Source organism: Buteo buteo, chromosome 1 (genome assembly GCF_964188355.1).
Source record: "Buteo buteo chromosome 1, bButBut1.hap1.1, whole genome shotgun sequence".
Lineage (NCBI taxonomy): Eukaryota > Metazoa > Chordata > Aves > Accipitriformes > Accipitridae > Buteo > Buteo buteo.
In genome coordinates, this window is record NC_134171.1 from 14,688,023 (window position 1) to 14,707,749 (window position 19,727).

The 19,727-nt window shown below is 37.2% G+C and overlaps 1 protein-coding gene across 5 annotated transcripts; it reads right to left on the bottom strand.

Annotated features, from left to right (window-relative positions):
* Positions 1-1,003: 1,003 nt before the first annotated feature.
* ZBTB49 (zinc finger and BTB domain containing 49) lies at positions 1,004-19,716 on the bottom strand. 5 transcript variants are annotated; one of them, XM_075023017.1, is made up of 8 exons: positions 19,599-19,716; positions 17,933-18,106; positions 15,518-16,623; positions 9,389-9,435; positions 5,464-5,537; positions 4,627-4,709; positions 4,375-4,536; positions 1,004-2,359 (listed from the first exon to the last, which is right to left on the bottom strand). In XM_075023017.1, the coding sequence occupies exons 2-8, from the start codon at positions 18,082-18,084 to the stop codon at positions 1,689-1,691; spliced, it is 2,295 nt and encodes a 764-aa protein (XP_074879118.1). In that variant the 5' UTR covers positions 18,085-18,106; positions 19,599-19,716; the 3' UTR covers positions 1,004-1,688. The 5 variants fall into 5 exon arrangements, with proteins under 5 accessions (XP_074879118.1, XP_074879157.1, XP_074879146.1 ...); XM_075023056.1 differs by having other exon boundaries at positions 17,933-18,045; positions 19,599-19,706; XM_075023045.1 differs by having other exon boundaries at positions 17,933-18,124; positions 19,599-19,706.
* Positions 19,717-19,727: the final 11 nt, after the last annotated feature.

Below are 19,727 nucleotides of genomic sequence, written 5' to 3' on the forward strand. Positions count from 1 at the left end.
AACAGGGAGGTACAGGGCCAAGTAAAGGAAGGGAAGCCAAAAACGGTAATGCATGGTGTTAGTAAGAAACTGAACAGCTAGTTCTGAATTCCTGGGGGGAAAAAAAGTGGTGAGCACTTTAAAAATATGAAAAAAATACTGTCTTTTCCAGGCTCTGAACTTCCACAGAATGCAAGAAGTGGACCATAAGTCACCTGTGGTCTACATTCCTGTTCTAGCAAAACTAATTCTTGTTCTACCAAGAACCAGACAATCATCATAGATCTGAATCTTTGTGCTTTAGTGGGATACAAGTGACAATGTATTTTCTAATACCAGGAAAATGTGACATTACATATTAATTACTAGACAGTTCCAGCTATTAGTTTTACACAAACATGACTTTTGCAGCAGAGTAACTGCAGTGTTACTAAAATAGCAGTGATACCAGATCTTGTTAGCTGTTGCAAAACACTGAAATCTACTTCCCAGCCTACAAACATTTAAACTCCGTATAGGAATTAAGAAGTATGTACGCCAAACAGACTTTCCAGCCTGTAAATGAACTTCAGAAAAAAGGTTAGTACAAGGATATTTTAATTTCAGAAACTACAGTATCTAAGGAATGTTTTAGCATAAGGCTTGACAACACACTGCTAAAACTTTTTGATGGGTTGGAAAAAGTTAGGCCAGTAAAACTCACATGACTGTAGCAAGCAGTTTGAAATGCAGCAACAGATCTATACTGAAAATTAATGCAACCATTCAAAGCACCAAAGCAGAAAAAGGCCCCTAAGCAAAGTTTCTATCCTGTAACAGCCTATCCATTCCATTAATTAGCCAATGTTTTACACTAATTCACTGAAATGCAAAACAATCTACTGGTGTATTGATTGCACTTATTTTATAGTGCAGCTCTTCGTGCGCTGGTATCCCCATCAGCATTGTAAAGATACCTGGAATAGATGGAATTATATTATTGAAAATCTTTCATAAAAAGATGAAACACATTGAGCAATTAAGATACAATGTAAAACAACTTCCCTTTATTCGCATTTCCTGATCTTGGTCTTCATTGTACAAATAACCTGCTGTGCAAAATAGTTTATAAAATACTAAAAAAAGCTTTTATTGTAAAAAAATAAAGTTTCTAGATATACAGTTACTTTGCACTATCACAAATATTGTCCAGTATTTAACATTTAAATTTAATATCACAATACTCAAGTCATGTAAACCAATGATCCTACTGGTAAGAAAGCCACTACTGAAATTCAGGTTCACTAGGGATTTGTTAAGTATTTTCCTCTTTTCCTATGTACACCCTTACAAAACTCTGAAGACGCATACTTGGAATTTCACCCATATCATGAAATTAGGCATTGGGCCATCCTCTTCTCCATCATCAGGTAAAATACCAAGTTTAATGGTAAATTTAGCAAATAGCAAATTTTAGTAAATCCTGGCAACACATGAGCTACACAGTGCAGTCACAGAACAACAAAGGTCCCTGAAACTAGATTTAAACTTTGCTGAGAAGCAGTGTAAAGGAAGCCTACACTGGGTCCTGGGCATGCGTACCTTGATTTCTACCAGTATCCAAGCTAGTTGGCTTAAAAACTAGCTCTGAGCTCTCTAGGCTGCAGTGCAATCGCAATCACTTTAGCATGAAATGGCTCTAAGAAGTTTTGATACAGTCACCTGAGCCCTCATTGTTCCAATTCACTTTCATTCTGCAAGGTCTTCATAGCTAAACCCCAGAGGGTCATGCTGGAGAAGAACGGTCCTTCGTTATTCTTGTATGCAGCAGATGTTCGACTGCCGAGTGGATCATTACAATGACTGTCCAAGCTAACCATAGAAGGACGAATCATGGGAATATTATCAGACTGTAAGGGTTCTTCTGCAGAAGATACATCTACATCTCCATAAGCATATGGTGGTGGAGGAGGAGTTTGCTGTGTCTGAGCTTTTGGGAGTTTAGCAGAATCCACATTCAGTTTCTGTTGGTTTGCTGAGTCATGGTGTTGAATCATTGATCGCAACTTACAGTAAGAATCCGCAGAACTATCAAATTCAGTTGAATTTGCAGTTGAACGAATGGGAAATTTAACAGACACTGGTAACAATGTAACAGAAATTTCTTGGCCAAAAGAGTCAGAACTCTGAGATTTGTCAAGGTCAGAAGTTTCAATCCCTTGAGTAAATTCATCTAGTGTGTTTGGACTTTCATCAGTGGCTTTACAATGCATTTTCTTGTGCCGCCGTAGAACAGCAGAGCGAGTAAAGCATTTGTTACAAGTTTCACAGGTATAGGGTTTTTCTCCCGTATGAGTCCTCACATGTCTACGCAGGTCACCAGAGCCTGCAAAACATTTCCCTACAAGACAGAAGTGATAGATTAAGATTTTGTTCTTAACACAAGTGCATAAACATCTTTTAATTAGAGAAAATATCAAGTGATAAGGTATGGCATGTCCCAATCGTGGTACTTCCATTTATCTAGAACTGGTTCAAACAAGGTCCATCTATTTTTACAATTCAATGACTTGTTTCTCCTTCGTGATCTGAGTTTCTAATTTGTGTTTCCTAGTGCTTTAGTTTTTGTCTCCAGAGATGGGAACGTCCATTAGTATTTGAAAGTTGTGAGTGCTCTCAGTTTGTATCAATCTTCAAGGAGGAAAAAAATTTTACAATAATCAATTTAATTTGTCTGTCTGGAAAAACATTCGTCTGTCTGGAAAAATATATTCTTCCAGTGAGAACTGCATCATAGAAAGTAATGGTTTGTTCATTACCAAGGAACTACTCTTAAAGTGCTGACAAAGTTAGCTTTTTTGCTAACTTTGAGCAGCCAATTTTTTATATTCCAGCCAGAAAAGGCGTCAAAACTGTAATTTTTTATCACTGTAAATATAAGAATACAATAAAATATTCAACTGTTTGCCTATTTTCAGAACCACAGGCTCAAGTTAGCTCAATTACCATACTGCAAAGAAAAAAGTGTCTGAGGCTGAACCAAGGCAAAGTGTAGAAGAACAAGCAGAACAAGAAAGCATTAATTTCCAGAATTGCTACATGATTCAGACCCCTCACACCCTTTAGGATGGTAGAAATAAGCTGATACCTATTTGTGATTTTATCTCATTTTACCTAGGTTAAAGTTTATTTTATTTTGTGTGGACAGATACCAACTAAAATGACCTGTATTATCTGAAAGCCCAGTAAAACTGGAGTCTCAATTTTTGGCATCATACTTTTTATTCTACTGCCCAGATTTCTCTTCAGAAAAGCCATTAAACAATAACCTTAAGATTACAAATTACTGGGATAAAACCTGTGGATTTTTTGCAGAATGTGAATGATTTCTTAATGCTCGATCAGATTCTCTTTGCACAATTTTTGCATTCGTAGTACAATATGACCTGGCTAAAATGAAAAATAATCAGAAGACCACTACAAGACAAGATGAAAATATGCCTATTTTAATGACAGCAACACAACTGTTTGTTTATACTTTCATATCCTGCATGTCTATATTTCTTCCTTCTGATGCAAGACCTCCTGATAATATTAGCTTTTCTTGTGCCTCAAGATATTACAAATAAAACATACTGCAGTTGGACATTATCATATGGAGCTACCCGCCTCCAAGGCTAATTCCTCAGAACACGAATGAAATTATACCAAAATAGCACTTCAGGGCAGAAAAGTAAGTAGCATACAGGATGCTAAGTAACATATGAGATAAGGATAGACAATGCAATTTCTGAGAACTATGTTATAAAAGGATGAATCACTGATCAAACAGCCATTTTCAGACTACCTGGAAGTATGACCTATCTAGCAGATTTTGAAAATGAGTGTTCTCTGGTATGAAGCATTGATCAAGTCTTGATTTTATTCCAGAGGTTGCAGCAAAGTAGCAAAAGGTTGCTATTATCAAACTCTATGGCTGAATGCAGTTAAATCTGTACAGTATTCAACTGGGAAAAAAAAAAAAAGAAGAAAAAAAAGACTCCATCAATAGCCAATGATGCCAAACACAGCTTTCCATCAGAAAGGACTATACTGAAAACAAATCAATATTTGAAGAAGCTAGTATCAGTACTTCTCTAGCGAACATGTACGCATACAATGTTGATTCCTCTTATTTCCTTTCTCTATTCTTCAACTGAAATTCACTTTTGAACTTATTTACAACAGCTAAAGGAGTTTAATACACCAAATGAAAGACTATGAAGTATGCAAGACAGAAGATTTTGTGAAAAACTTTCACAACATGGTATTTCAATTTAAAATCATTTTGGTTAATTGTTATTCTGCTGACATAGGAACTTTAACTTGTCATTTAAAAAGCAAAGACACAACCAATCTATGCACAGTAAATCTTACCACATGCTGAACAGCTGTATGGTCTCTCTCCAGTATGCCTAATTCTGTGCTTTACTAATTTTCGCTGCATGTTGAATGACTTCCCACATTCATCACAGGTAAATACTTTATCTGCTGTGTGGGTCTTTTTGTGCTCCTTTAAATTACTGAAGTTACTGAATCCTAGAAAAATATGACAGACACTGAGATTAAAATGACTCCTCACGTTTCAATCAAAAAACCTCAGAGGCAGAAACTTTGGTTCTTACATACCTCTGCCACAGATATCACACAGATGAGGCTTTTCTCCAGAATGAATAATAATATGACGTTGAACATCACCAGAAGCAGCAAATCTGTAACAGAATATAGAAGCCCAATTACTGTCTTTAGAAGACCCTTATTCTCCTAAACTGAGCATCATGTAGAAATCAACTATAATGAATGCCTGATGTTCTGAACAAAGATTAAAATCTATAACACAGATAAATGGATGTATTTAAGAAAAACATTTTGAACCTGGCAATGTCCAATTAAATTTATGCTAGAACACCCCCCCCAAACCCCTCTTCATCATTAATGTTACTAATTTTTTCTGCATTTAACTTAGTTTAAGTACGAATGCTACTCCTAAATTAGTGTATTTTCTGTCACCTGTTAGCAGAAGGCAGAAATATTTAATGCTTTGCTTAAATTAGTCAAGTTTCCCATACTTCATAATTTCCTTAAAATGTAACAAAAATTGTATGACCAAATAATGAAAAAAAATGTGAGGAAAAGGTACAAACCTGCATGATTTATTGTGACTCACACTGTTCAAAATACACACAACAGTATATCCTTAACTGAAAATAACCAATATACAAAAAATTAAGACCACAGATTATGTATGTGGTGACATGTTTATCTTATTATTGAGACTTGCAACAAGACACTTGCAGACATTTGTGTATTTTAATCGTATCAGTACACATTTAAACCCAATGTCTTTTAAACAAAATTGAGCAGCATGCTGCCTTAGCTCTTGGCACTTAGTTTATCATGAAAATTAAAGAAAACATGAACAAGTTTTATCATGTTAACTTTACTGAGATGAACAATTCTACTCACCTTTTCCCACAGATTTCACAAATGTATGGCTTTTCACCAGAATGCCGACGCAAATGTGTCTGGAGATTACCTGCCTGAAGGGACAGTAATTTAAACATTTAAGTTCAGCTAGCCTCTTGTTGTACACAGATAAGACGACAATGAAGGGAACTATGAGACTGGCTTTTTATTCCTAATTCTAAGGCAGTGAAGATTACAAAGCATGTATGAACTCAAGCATTCTTATCTAGTAAAGATAGACTACCATGTACTTCAAGATCAAATTGCTTATATATGCAATTATAAATTGCCAAGAACAGGGAAGAAAAAAAAAAAAGCAGCCTGGAATCAAACACTAAGGAAAAAGAAAGACCTATAGTTGAAAACAGATCCAGTTATAAACACAAATTACACTATCTAGATTGCAGTGAAGAAGAAAACTTACTAGTAATATGGTTCATGTTAGCCTCATTTTCCCTGTCCTACAAATAAAATATTGTTACATCAGGATGTCTGAATTCACCTACTAGGAGGTTAAAAAGTAAAGAATAGACATTTTTCAATCCATAAAATACTCAGAGCCAAGTGCTCCAAACTATAAATATTTACTAGTATCAAAAGAAAACAGAACAGGAAGTACAGAAACTAACAAATGGGATTACTGGTAACTAATTTTTATTACATATCTTTCCTATCCCAATCCTGTAAAAATTATGCTAGTCTAGCAGGCAAACCAGATAATGACTAGACAAAGCCATCTTACTCATTCCGACTTTTTTGTTTGTTTGTTTTTAAAGCCACTGGTGCTTCAGAATGGCTAATCCCCTGAGAGTCCAGTTCTCAAAGCACAAGACACAGCTAGTCTGGATAGAAGAGTTGCAGATGTTCGTAAATTGCGTATACTTCTACAGTCAGTTTTTAACCCTTCCATTCTCTCTGATGGATAACTGCCTGGTTTTATCCAAGTACACTAAAGGATCACTAAGTCCTTTCAATCAGGAAAGACAATTGGGGTTGCAAAGATCATCATGTCCTCCTTAGTCACAGTAAGACAACACAAGTAAGACCCGTCAGTAATTTCTTCGGACTCCTTTACAATAAATTACCTGTGACGATCAATCACTGCAATCAGAGCTTATAATATACCAGAACTAAAGTATTGCAGACACACACAAACAGATACAGAGGATAATATTAAATGGATCAGCATTTGAACCCGGAGAAAGCTTTCTTTAACCCCTGTGAAGTTTTTCAGACAAGAGGGTGACTCAAGCACTGTTCTCTCAGGCCAAACTTCACAGTACTGAAATCCATTCAAAGAGAGGCATTAGGCACCTATTTCTGAGGAAGGAGAAGACTAAATTGACTTCTCCATAGAACAATTTGTGCTTTGCAAAGACAAGGGATTTTATGAAGAGGTGCATTTGAGAGAAACATACAAAAGACAGAACCTTTCCCTCTATCCACATCACAAAACAAACCATATCATAGGCATTTGAAAGTTATTCTGGATAAAGACAAGAGGGTGAATTTGAAGTGCAACAATTATTCTGAAATAGTTCCCATACAAGCATTTTTAACCAGAATAAAAACATTTTCCAGAGAGTAGCAAGTAGATCCATTTCTTTATTACAAGCCTGTATCACTTCCTCCTAATGACGGCAAAAGCTTATCAACTGCTGAGACAAAAAAAGGTAAAAACATCAGTAACTTGTGTTCTTCCTAAGCTTTTGAGGTGGTATACAACCTTGGCTAAAGCATAATATGCCATCCCAATGAAAAAGTGTAAGAGGACTTTTGCTAGCATTTCAGTGAAAGAAAAAATAACGCTCAGAAGAATCCCCTTACTGATACTGCTTGCATACCACTCCTCACAAATTTGGAGACTACAGAGATATGCTAGACTTAGTCCATTTGTAACTCGCATGCTTTTAAGGTGAAGGAACTAATGCATATGGTCCCCCAAAAGAAGCCCTGCAGAAGGAGGGAGTCAGGAGGTAAAACATGATATCCTGGATCACCAACCAGAGAAGGACCACATACCAACAGGTTGTGTACTAGCAGTAAGGGAAGATGCAGGCTTGGAAGTACAAAATTAACCTTTTTTCTCCAAAAATCGAAGACATTTATGGTTATTTGTTCCAGACTATGAGTTCCTGTATCTCAATTTTCCCTGCTTTCTTCATTTTCTGTTTCACATTCCAATATACGGAACATCAGTTACATTCAGCAGGAGCAGACGTATTACCATGCACAACTGCACCGCCTCAAAAGCACAGAACATGAAGGCTTAAGTAAGAAAAGTGTTACTATTTATGTGCCTGCAGACCGAGAAGATCAAGAAGATCAAGAACAAGACCAGAGATGGTCTTTTAAGCAAAAAGTAGATAGCAATTATCCTCGCATCTTACTTTCTGGTAGATGGAAACCTACTTATTTGCACGATTCGAAAGCAAGTACCTCAGAAGTATGCAAGTTCCCTTTCATGACCAGAAAAAAGAACTGTGGCACACAAGCTGAATGCTATGGCTCATATTCTCGACATGTGGGTATTGTCCATCAATATGTATCTACCTATACCTTCAGGCAAGTGAGGTAACAGGGAGGAGAGAAGAGGGAAGCTGTTTAAGAGTGTTTAATTAAAAGGCAGAAATTTCCAGTTTTGTTTGTTTGCTTTTAGTTAAAGAGAAGCAATGCATGTTGCATGAAGAGTCTGTCATGCCTGTCATACACTCTTGAGTGCGTGAAGCTTTTTTGTTCCCTCTTGCCCACAGTAATGGTACAGAATACTGCTCCATTTGCCAAAAATACTTTTAATGGAATTTGGAAATATCCGCTTTCTTCTTTTAATAACTAGAAGTTCAGCCAGTAAAATGAATGAAAATGCACTTTCTTTGCCTAGTAAGCAGACCCAGTTTTGCTCAAAATGGCTTGATAAGCATGATGAAATAGTATTGTTCACTGGATGCAGTGTTATATTAATATTTAGTAACAGAGTGGAGGATGCAACTGCATCAGATTCATGGGTCAAAGTAGTCCCACTGATGGACTACAAAACTGGAGCAAGAGAAGCACAAACACTGGTGGGTGTGTAGACAAAGACCACGTAATTCTAATCCTTAAACCAGGACCCATAAGAAAGACCAAATTTATTCAATGATAATTATTATTTAATCTTAGTATAAAAATATGCACCTGTCCATTGTCTCCTGTACTCAGGTGCACATATTCCAACCAAGAAAATAGAAAAGAAATAGACATTTGGGAAATGTGAGACAATTAGGCACCAAATTTGTAGAAATACAAATTAATTGTTGTACCCTTGGAGAGCAAATTAAGACAGCTAAAGCTTAGGCCCTGTATGCAAGTAGGGAATTTCACAAGAGGTTTTTTTTAAATCATAGCTCAGTTTTGTCACTTCAGACAGACTGTGCTGTTCTTCACATAAGGAAACTGAGCCCAATTATATGGATATAAATTTTTTTATCTGACTCAAAAAAAATCTGCTTAATAATTTATGCCATTTAGGAAGATGAAACTGTATTGTGAATACATTATATAAAATTCTAACCTGTATTTTTTTCAGACACTGTAAAAATGTTATTCACAACATATCCCTAAGCATAAGGCAAAAGAACAGTCTGAGAATGAATGTTCTCCGTATTTCAAATATAGTTGTGGCTCTGTATGGTTAAACATTCGTTTGAAGGTAAAATACATAACACATCTACTGAGAGCAGACAGAATCAAAGGTAAAAAATGTATCAAAGAAATCTGAAACATTTAATGTGTTATTTTCAAATAAGACATTTTAATATTTTATCTCCAAAGTGAAGTCTGTCTTCGAACAAAAAAATATCTAATCTATAGACTTAAAACCAAGCTTTTTAGAATCAACACACAGATGCATTTCAAGCGTAAGTACCATAATATAAAATATTCCCACCTGTGAGAAGTGTTTCCCACAAATGTTACATTCAAAAGGTTTCTCACCTAAAAGGAGAAGAAACAGAACAGAGAACTTCTAATAGTTGCAATAGAATACAAATGTTTTAAACTGGTACGCTTCCATTTAAAACATGTAATGCAAGAGTAAAAATATCCCCAAAAGGACACTTACCCATCTATTTAAGGGGAAATTCAAGAGGGAAGTACAGCATTTACCATAAAGCTTGTAAGGCAGACTTGCTCAGAAACACAATTTATCTTTCAAAACAAGTAGGTAGAAGAGTTTTGATATGAATGGGAGTGTTTTGTAATTATTTTTTTTTAATACTTTTTTTTTTCCGCAATGGAAGGGGTACCATACCTCCAGGAAGAACAGAATAAATGACAAGGTCGAACAACAACAGCAGCAGCTATGGGAAGTGCACCAGTTTTTCCACTTGTACACACAAAGGCCCACTCTTAAAAAGAATAAGGAATGCAGAGAAGCTAATTTGGAAGGATTCTGTTTTCTCTGTTCAATGTGTACCATACATCTCTTATCAGCACATAGCCATCCACTTCCAGTAAATACATATTTGCCTTCAAATTCTTGTCCTATATAAGAGTAGCTGATAATTAACCGAAGTATTTTGCTTCAAAATTCTGAATTTATACATCTAAAACTGGTATTCTTCAATCTCCAAAAACATATGATCACCTTTAGCAAAAAAAACTAGCGCAGCCCACTTTAGCTTTACAAAATAACTTGACTCTCAATCTAGAATGTGACAGCACTTTAATTCTCTAGCTGTCAATTTGAGACAAATATCTTTTTATAATCATTTTCTCCTCTACAGTATTTCATAAAGGGAATTTTTTTCCCCTGCTTAGTTCTTAGTTTCCTAGTTTTTACACTGTTGATAAAAATCTCTGTGCATCTTCTAGAATTTTTAAAACAATAATAATAATACTCAAATACCACTGAATTCAGTGACAGTCAGACTTCTAATGATATTTTCATGAGTCTAACTGTACATTAAAAGGACTTATATAATCTGGCCCACAGGTACAGGAAAGCAAAGTTAATGTAAATCCTTGTGATTTTGAATGCAGATATTTCCAGAAGGAAAAAAGAGATCTTGCAGTGTTTCATCTTGGTGCTGATTCAAAATCTGTCTAAAGATTTTTATTTACTTTTTAAATTATAATTTCCCTGATTTTACAGAACACCTCTTGCCTATTTGTAGCCTTCTCTTCTGGCAAGTATTCTCTACATCAGTATTCTTCCTCCATCCTTGGAAGTGTTACAAGCAACTTCTACAATATCCAGGTGTTGAGGTTGCATTTTCCTTCCCTGCTGCCAAATACAGGTGATGTTCTTTCAACATATTTCAGGATCAAGGACTAAATCCAATTCTCTTAGATTTTAAAGCACAGAGTAAACATACACAGTTATGTGGCTTCACAAGATAGCAATCCTGCAGTTAGTCTGACAACTTGAGGCTATATCTACTTTTTCTACTTAATGAAGAATGAAAATCTTATGGCAGTTACAAGAAAGCTTTTATTCAATTAAAGATAAAAATTAAGAAACCAATACTTCAACTATAAAGACCACTGAGGCTTGATTTCATTATGGCTCTATATTTGCAAAACACTAAAAAAATCTGGTACTGACAACACAAATATAAATGAAACCAACAGGGAGCCAGATCTGTGGCAACTGGGAAGGCTTCTGACAACCGTAAAAGCATCAAGGTAATTTGAAATGGAGGATAAAAAACACTTGTAGCAATTTCTTCAGAAATTACCTACACCAAAAAAAAAGTTACTGTTGACACAAAGACAATTATCTGAACAGAAATCCACCCTGAAATAACTAGAGGGGGACGGAGGGAATTGGAGGCTCAAATTTCTCTAAACTATCGTTGCAGGCTGCATGCAGCCTCATTATGTACTGATGTACAAATAGTTGGAGTTTTTTCCCCCATGATAAAGATAAAACAAAAAAGTTTTGTTTGAAAAGAAACATCAAATTGTTTTTTGGAGAACAATTCTGCACCTGCATAAAACTCCAAACCACCAGGCATATCAAGTAGCCTATTCCAAGAAGGAATTCTAGCAGAAATTCTATATTACTCGTAGTGTTGTAGTATCCCTCAGGTAAACTGAAGCTAATTGCTTCCTAGGGCGTATTAGTAAGAGTGCAGCTAGTAAGCTGAAGATGATTCTTCTCTACCTATCATTGGTGAGACCATATCTGGAGCCTTAAGAAGAGAAGGCAAACAGGAAATCTTATTGCTGTCTCCATGCAAGGGGAAGACAGTTGCAACCAGGTTGTTCTTGAAGGTACACAGTGATAGGACAAGAAGCGACAGACCTAAGTGAGATCATGAGAAATTCCGATCAGATATAGGAAAAGAATCTTTTACCCCATGGGGGTAGTCAAACACTGGAACTGGTTGCCTGGAGCTTGTGGAATCTCTGTCCTTGGAGATATCCAAAATTTGACTACACAAGGTCATAAGCAAAACAACCCAATCTAATTTGACCTGCCTTGAGCAGAGGATTGGACTAGATGACCTCCAGAAGTCCATTCTAATCTAAATTATTCTATGGTTCTATGACCGTCATTAAATTCCAAACTAAAAACCTTACCTGAGAACACTAGTCTTCTCAAAGACCATGGGTGGATCAACAGCAATAGAGAAAATTTGGGGAAAAGTAGTAACGGAACTACAATTAAGACAATGCTTAAACAAACATCCAGGGGACTTTACTTTTGAACCCTTGGACTGCCATGTGTTTTCTATCTTCTGTTGCATCCTTCTTGTTCAACACTCTGCAAGAAGAGATGAAGATAAAGTACATACTAGTGGGATCAAAGCAGTGGTGTGTCAGCTCCAGAGGAGAAAGGCACAAAGGCAGAAGCAGTGTTCCTGAAGAGATCACAAAGGTGAGGAGCAAGACCCACTAGGGCATGGAACGCAGGCAACTTGCTCAAGCAAAGCGCAGAATGAAAAGGTTGAGGATCAACAGTGCACTACATGACAGTGTAACTCTGCTCCTGTTGTATTACATCCTGCCAAGAGTTCTTTCCACAGGGTTGTTTTTCTGTTTGTTTGTTTTTGAGATGTTTCCTGAAAATACTTTTTAAAAAACCCAAAACACTGAATGTTCCTGGACAGGTAAGGACTGTATAAGGGAGATACACTTGCTTCCTTTTTTTCAGACAGGTCAATCTAATAAAAAACAAATTGTAACATTCAGTCAAGTCAAAATATAATAAGCTCTGTTTAGAGATTCCTTTAAATATCCACTAGCAATACAATTAAAACAGCTAGACAACCCATTACAATGACTCGTGTTGAACACAGTATGCCTCTCCGTCACATAGAAAACTCATCAATACAACCATGCTAACCTGTAAATTCTTTAGCAGGTGTTAGTGTTCAGGGACAAAGAATTTCACATGTCCTTATTCTTGACAACCAGGCCACCATAGCACTTGTGTTGAAAGAGTTGTCATTTGTGGGTTAAAAACTGGTTTGCCAGGGTGAAAGGTCCATTTTAGTAACTTGCTTCCTTCATCTCTTCAGCAAAGCCAGATTTGGAGGACTTTCAGTAAGCACTATGATACTTAAATGCTTGCTAACCCTTTTGCTTAGTTCTAGAAAATGAATTTTTTTAAATAAAATTGATTAGCTAGCACTTTGCTATGCTTTCTGAAGTGGCAGATGAATGCAAATGGCTTTTAACATACACTTACATTACTTAACTACCAGTATACCTAATATTAATGATGCAGATGTGCCCTGTACCTTCAGCTACAGATCCTTCCTATATTAACAACCTACTCACTATCCAGTGCAATTTTCCAAATACTCTTTTTGCACTAGTTGGACATTTAAAAACAAATTAACATGACCCAAAAATAGCAGGCAAACAGACCTAGTCATATTCTTGCCTCCATTTTTCCATCCTTCTTTGATGTGCTTACTATGCGTTAAACTTATGCTCTTAAACATTGTCAGTTTAGCACATCTATAGAAGAACGTTCATGCCACATTAAGTAGCATTCAAGTCTGGAATTTTTTGAAAACTATTGGAAGAACATAGTGTATGAAAAGCAGCATGGAATTCCTGAATCCAGTGTATACTCAGACTAGTAAAGGAGGACAGCAACAACAAAAAAACCAAGTCTAGGATCACTTTTCTTACACAATGTATAAAGCTGGCTCATACCAGGCAGCGTTGTGGAATGTAAAACAACATCTACTAGAGCTTAAGTGAAGTGGAAGCATGTGTAAATACACAGACCTCAAATAAGAATGAAGAAATTAATTGCAACACACATATATAACCCTGCAAAGCTACTGCAACCCTTTTCCTCTTTTTATATTTCTTACACTTGTAAGCATTTGCTGGCCATGCTGCATTTAAAGAAAAAAATATTTGTAAAACACTTGTATCAGCGGCTATAGTCTCTTTCTTCTATAAAGCTCAGTACCTAGGCCACTCCGCTGACCTTTAAGTTAGAATACATTAGAAGAGGTAAACTAAACTTTGAACTTCATGGTTTAAGTGGTTTAGCAGACTCAGAAACATACAATAATTAAGTCTATCACTCAGGCAACACACTCTTAAAAAAACAAGTTGTTTGATGGGCACCAAAATTCACAAAATCCAGATTTCTTCCAGTTATGAGATGTCTAAGGAAGGGCAAATTCTAACAGGTTTCTCATAGTTGGGGTCTCTCTTTCACATAGATTCTCAGCACAAACTCACATGTTACTGACTTCAGAGTCTCTCCCTCGGCTGGGACTTCTCTGATCACCTATTTTCCTGAAATTTCTAAGATATTAAAATATACCTGACGATGTCAGTTCAAATCAGATAATAGATTCAAAAAAATACAAGGCAAAGAGAGGATCTAGGTAAGAGGCGCATGCAACTCTTTCACAGGAGACTAAATTTAAAAAAAAAAAAAAAGTATTAGTAATGTGAACATACAGAGGCAAAGATACCAAGCGAAAACTTCAGGAAGCTAATGCAAAATGTTTGTATTTTCAGGTTTTATAAGGTTTTTCTACTAATAACATGGAAAAATAAATTCTTAATACTAAGGATCAATTAACACAAGAAATCAATGTCTGCTAAGAGGGATTCATATTTACTGTCAAAGTACCAATACATGTATGCTCATTTGCCAAGTGATGTTTATTTGACAAGACTCAGCAAGATGCATTTGTATATTTAATACAGGGAAAAAGAAAGGCAAAAAATACTCAACAGCTTAATCAGGAATAATGACATCTCAATGACTTGGAATCAATGGTGTTACTTGACTGGCTAAGGTAATTCTTAAAAACCCTTTTAAAAAAACATATCTAAAGTTGTAGAAATATAACAGAACACGTTGGTTAAATTGAACAGACAAATTTGTTACTTCAAAGTTAGACTAGGTCTTGTTTTTCACTATAGTAAAAAGATACTTAGAAATAAATCTATGCTAGGTTTAAAAATAATATTACCTGTGAGTTTTGAAAACAAAGGGAATTCATTCACAACTCCCATTCATTCTGCAGTCTACTTGTCTACAAGAGCATTACTCTCTAGGTAAATGCAATGAAAGTTGTTCACGCTAGGAAAAAGGTATAAACTAATTATAGAGCATATTTCTACAGGTTAAAAAGAAATGACCACAAAGCCCTAATCACTTGTATCTTACAATGAACATATATGATCAGCGAGAACTGAAGTCGTCTACAACACTTGTAGTATCGTCTTCTATCCATTTACACTTTTCATTGTTATCTGACTCAGACTTCGAGGCCATCTGACAAATTGACTAGAAATGCCTCTTCTAAATGCAAGACAAAAATAAAATTTTCATTGAAATATCACACAACGTTCTTTGAAAAAGAACCCTAAAAAACAAGTATGAAGGAGAAACCTTTACTACAATTCTCAGCTAAACTCTGTCTTACAGTCTTCATTCCTGTATGATTACTCATTTTTAAAAAAAACAACACCACAACCTTTTGAAAGTAAATGCTTAACCAGCATCTCTGAATCAAGCGATACTGCAAGACATCCTCTTTAATTGAAATATTTGGTCTGCAGACCAAGTTAATGAGAACTGTACCTGTATGAGACCTTTTATGGAGCTCCAAATTGCTTGGATGTTTGAAAGCTTTCCCACATAATTCACAAGTATATTGCCTCTGCGACTGAAGAGTCTGTGATTGCCCTTCTTGTTCCAAAGGACCTTGAGATCTTTCAATTTCAACAGTTTGTTCAAAATTCTCAGAATTCTCTAAATCTTCAGCTTCTTTTTCATCAGTAACTCTAACATTTGTCACGTCCATGGTACTTTCATTTACAGATTCAATTACTCCTGTTATTCTACTGTCATCTCTTTTAGGCTCAGGCGGCTGCTCTGCAGATTTCTGAGATCTTAGAAAATTTAACTTTTTGAGGTGTATTGCCTTTTTCAGCCGCATTTGTTTGGTGGGCTGCATAAGCGTGCTTTCTGCATCTTGGTCTGGAGCAGCTTCGTTCACAGACTGAACCAGAAAGTTTGATGGTAAATGATCAGAGGTTTCCAGAATACACTCAGAGTGATTGACAGTACAAGAACTATTCTCTACTGTGTTTATTTCTGTAGACGTGTTGTAAGAAAAGGATTGTTCTGCTCCTCTCTCATTATTAGAGCAAGCATTTTGCTTATAGAACTGTTTACTGTAAAAGTTGCGTAGTTTATAATAGTAATTGGGTTGTTTAAATGGAAGCTCTGTGCAGTTGCCATCTAAGGAGTCTTGTGGTTGTTTCTCTACATCACTTGAGGGTGCGTGAAGATTAACAGACTGCGATGCATGAGAATGGTGGTCAGCCAAGACTTTATTAGCTTGTGTGTCAGATGAGCATTCATGCAATAGGTTTGTTCCATAACTGTCATTGGCACAGCCAGTATCTGCAGTCAAAGTATTCTGCAGCGAAAATACGTTATTACAAGGCATGCTGGCTGTTTGCTCTACAGCTGTAGAAGCTTTTAAAAAGGTGTGGCAAATGTTCAGCACATTTTGCACTTGGAGACACTGTGCAATATCCAACATAGCTTGTACATTGTCCTGGCTAAGATCCAGGTGAGAGGTGTACATAAAGTCCAAGATCTGGCCTATGCCACCTACATTTTTAATGTCCAAGTGAAAGACATCATTCTTCTGGCCTGAAGAATTCTGGAAAAGGGTCCTGATAAAATAAGGCAAATATTCAAATACAAACACAAATAATTCACAAATACTTTTATAAAAGAACACACATACACCTCAAACAGACTGCCTGATATGAAACAACACTTTGTACTATATGATCTTATCTAGATTGCTGTGTTTTTGCAGATGAACATCTCTAAACTGCTCAATTACTTGTCTTACACATCAGTCCTACACTAGTACACTTAAAGTATAAATCAAAGCAAATGAACCTTTATATAACTTTAATTTTCTATTTTTTAATGTTTTGAAATCACATCCTATTCTTGTGGTTTCCTATCCAATACTCTTTACATATTAGGTGCAGTGGTGTATTTATGGACTATTTGCAAAAGTTGGTTGACTCAGAATGGTGTTTCTCCTTCCATTATGGCAAATAAAACAGGACACGAGAAATTTTCTAGTAAAAAGGAAAAGACAGATCTCAAAGTCAGCTAAACTATTCTCTTCTGGCAACGGAGCTTGTCCCTCAAACTTTATCAGTAAACCTTATTAAAGTTCTTATTATTAGTTCTTTCTCCACAAGTAGATGAGAGGATGGTAACACTAAACAAGAGGACGGCATTATTTTCAATCTATTCTCTCCTATCTAAAAAAGTAGGTTTTTTACTGGTACTGGATGAGAACCAAGTAAAAGAATAATGAGGAGTACAGGTACATAAGCCTAAAACAGCAGTCCAACCAATACTCACTGAATTGTCATTGAATCCTTAAAGTGTCTGAATTCACAAGACTTCTTACTATTTGATGTAAAGTTATTGGCATCAGAGCTGTAGCTCTTCACATGTATAACCAGTCCTAGATTAAGTGGGTTCGTACTCTGCCTCAGTCAGGAACTTCACACCCTTCCATTAAAAGCCCCAGTCTCTAACCTGATAGTCTCACAGTAATGACCTATATAGGCAAATTTTATTTGAGCCCTTATCTGGCTCTGTTCATGTACTCTACTACACTCCTTGTCTTTTAATACTGAAGTCCTGAATGCAGGTCCATGCCAAAATCCATTATATGAGGCACCATGAGCAAATAAGGATCAAGAAAATGCCAAACTCAAACAGTGTAGTAGTTAACTATGTGTATCTAGAAAATAAATTAGGATGGCCACAGTTTTTAATTAGATTAAATACCTGATACATATTTATCTCTGGGCAAACAATTTAACTTTTACCCTTACACTCCAACAGTTACTTAGTCTGCAACTACCAGAAAAAATACCTTTCTCAGAGACACCCTCAATCAACAGCATTTAGTTCACTTTTTAAAACAAAGAATTTTCTATCACATACCTGAAATATTGACTGAAAGCAGCTAATACATTTTTGTGTGCTTTGAAGCAGACACCTTTTACCACCAGCATGCAGTCACAGAGAAGACCCTGAATGCGCTGTTCATGTAGCTGCTGGAGAAGATGACAACTATGGCTAGCAACAGTGTCCATGCTAGAAAATCACTTAAATTACCTACAATGAAATAAAATGCTAAGATGAATTTTAAGTATTAAATTGCAAAATTAATTTATAATATGAAGAACATTTTTACAATGTTTTAGCTCCCAAAGGAAACAGACTTCAGTTTACACTTGCAATGTGAGCTCTAATGACATTCTTCTGATTAAAGATGAGTTACAGTATTGCTCACCAGCAGATATACAGTAATATACGTAGGAAATACTGATTCTAACAAAGTTTTGCTTACAACAAAGAGCTTCCAGAAAAATGTGCTAATGGCGCTGCCAATAAACTGAACTCCATAACCACAAAACCCCCCAATTTAGACAACTTCGACAAGAATTAGATTCTAAGGCAAAAACATATCACATCTACAAAATCAATAGAATTTGTAGAGGAAAACCTCAGTTTCTTCACCCTCTAAACTGAAAAGGGAGAACAATGTAGTAGCATTATTTATGCTGTGTTTGTTGCTGTTGTATCTAAGCACATTTCCCATGTGGATCTGATTCATTACACAAGTTAGTATGGTAATTTTTTTAATTTAATGCAATGTAAAGTGTCTTTTACAAATCACTTCTTTGAACAGGTTGAAGGGAAGACAAGTAACATTCCCACACAACACATTTACATTCAATTGTATACTTTTTTTTTTTTTTGAAGAAAGCTGAAACTCCTTCCCTGTGCACTTGTAAATACGGAAGGAAAATTCCAACTGTTAGGACAATCAGAACTACTAGTCTTCTAACTGATGAATAAAGCAGAAAGCCCACCTTGGGTTAAACATGACAAGAAAGTGGTTGCCCCCATTCTCAACTCTCATGAGCGCTAAAGGCTCCACATTTTAATTTATTTTACTCCGTGGTTCACTGCCGCTTGTTGTATTAAGGTGGGCTATTATATTGTACTTCTCTACTTATTCTTATCGCGTCTTTTACCGGGCTTTAAGATAAAGAACCCACATCTGTTTGCCAGATAATTCCTTTCCTTGCGTACGTCTCCCACCACAGCATCTAACAACCTGTGAACTCAGACTCTCTCAGCCACCGGGTGCTCGTCTCCCAAAGGAAAAGGCAGGCACGCTGGGCTGCTCCCGCGCAAGAGGAATCCCGGCAACGCAGCCGCTCTTTATGCTTAAACTGCCATTTCGAGCTCCCCTCAGCCTTGCCGGGCTCGAGGCGTAGCACGGAGAAGGGGGGGCAGAGGAAGGGTTCGCCCCAGAGGACGAGACCGGGGCACGGAGGGGAGGGCGGGCTCTGCCCCGAGAGCAGGCGGCACCGCGGGCAGGCGTCGAGAGGCCGCAGGCGGAGCAGGGCGGGCAAGGGGCCGGTGGCGGGGGACGGGGCTGAGGGCAGGCCGAGCGCCGACCGCCGCGGCGGGAGGGCACGGCCGCGGCCGCCACACAGCCTTCGGCGGGGGGGGGGGGGGGAACGCGGCGCGGCCTGGCAGAGGCGGGGAGAGCGGCCGAGGGGAAGGAGCCGGCCGTCCTCCGCCCAGCGCTTACCGGCTCCGGCCACCTCCCAGCTCCATCCCCGCTCGGCCGCCCGGCGGTAGCCCCGGCCCCACCATCGGCATCGACCTCAGCCCGCCGCTTCCGTCGCCGCTCCTTCCGCTTCCGCTGCGGGGTGGAGGC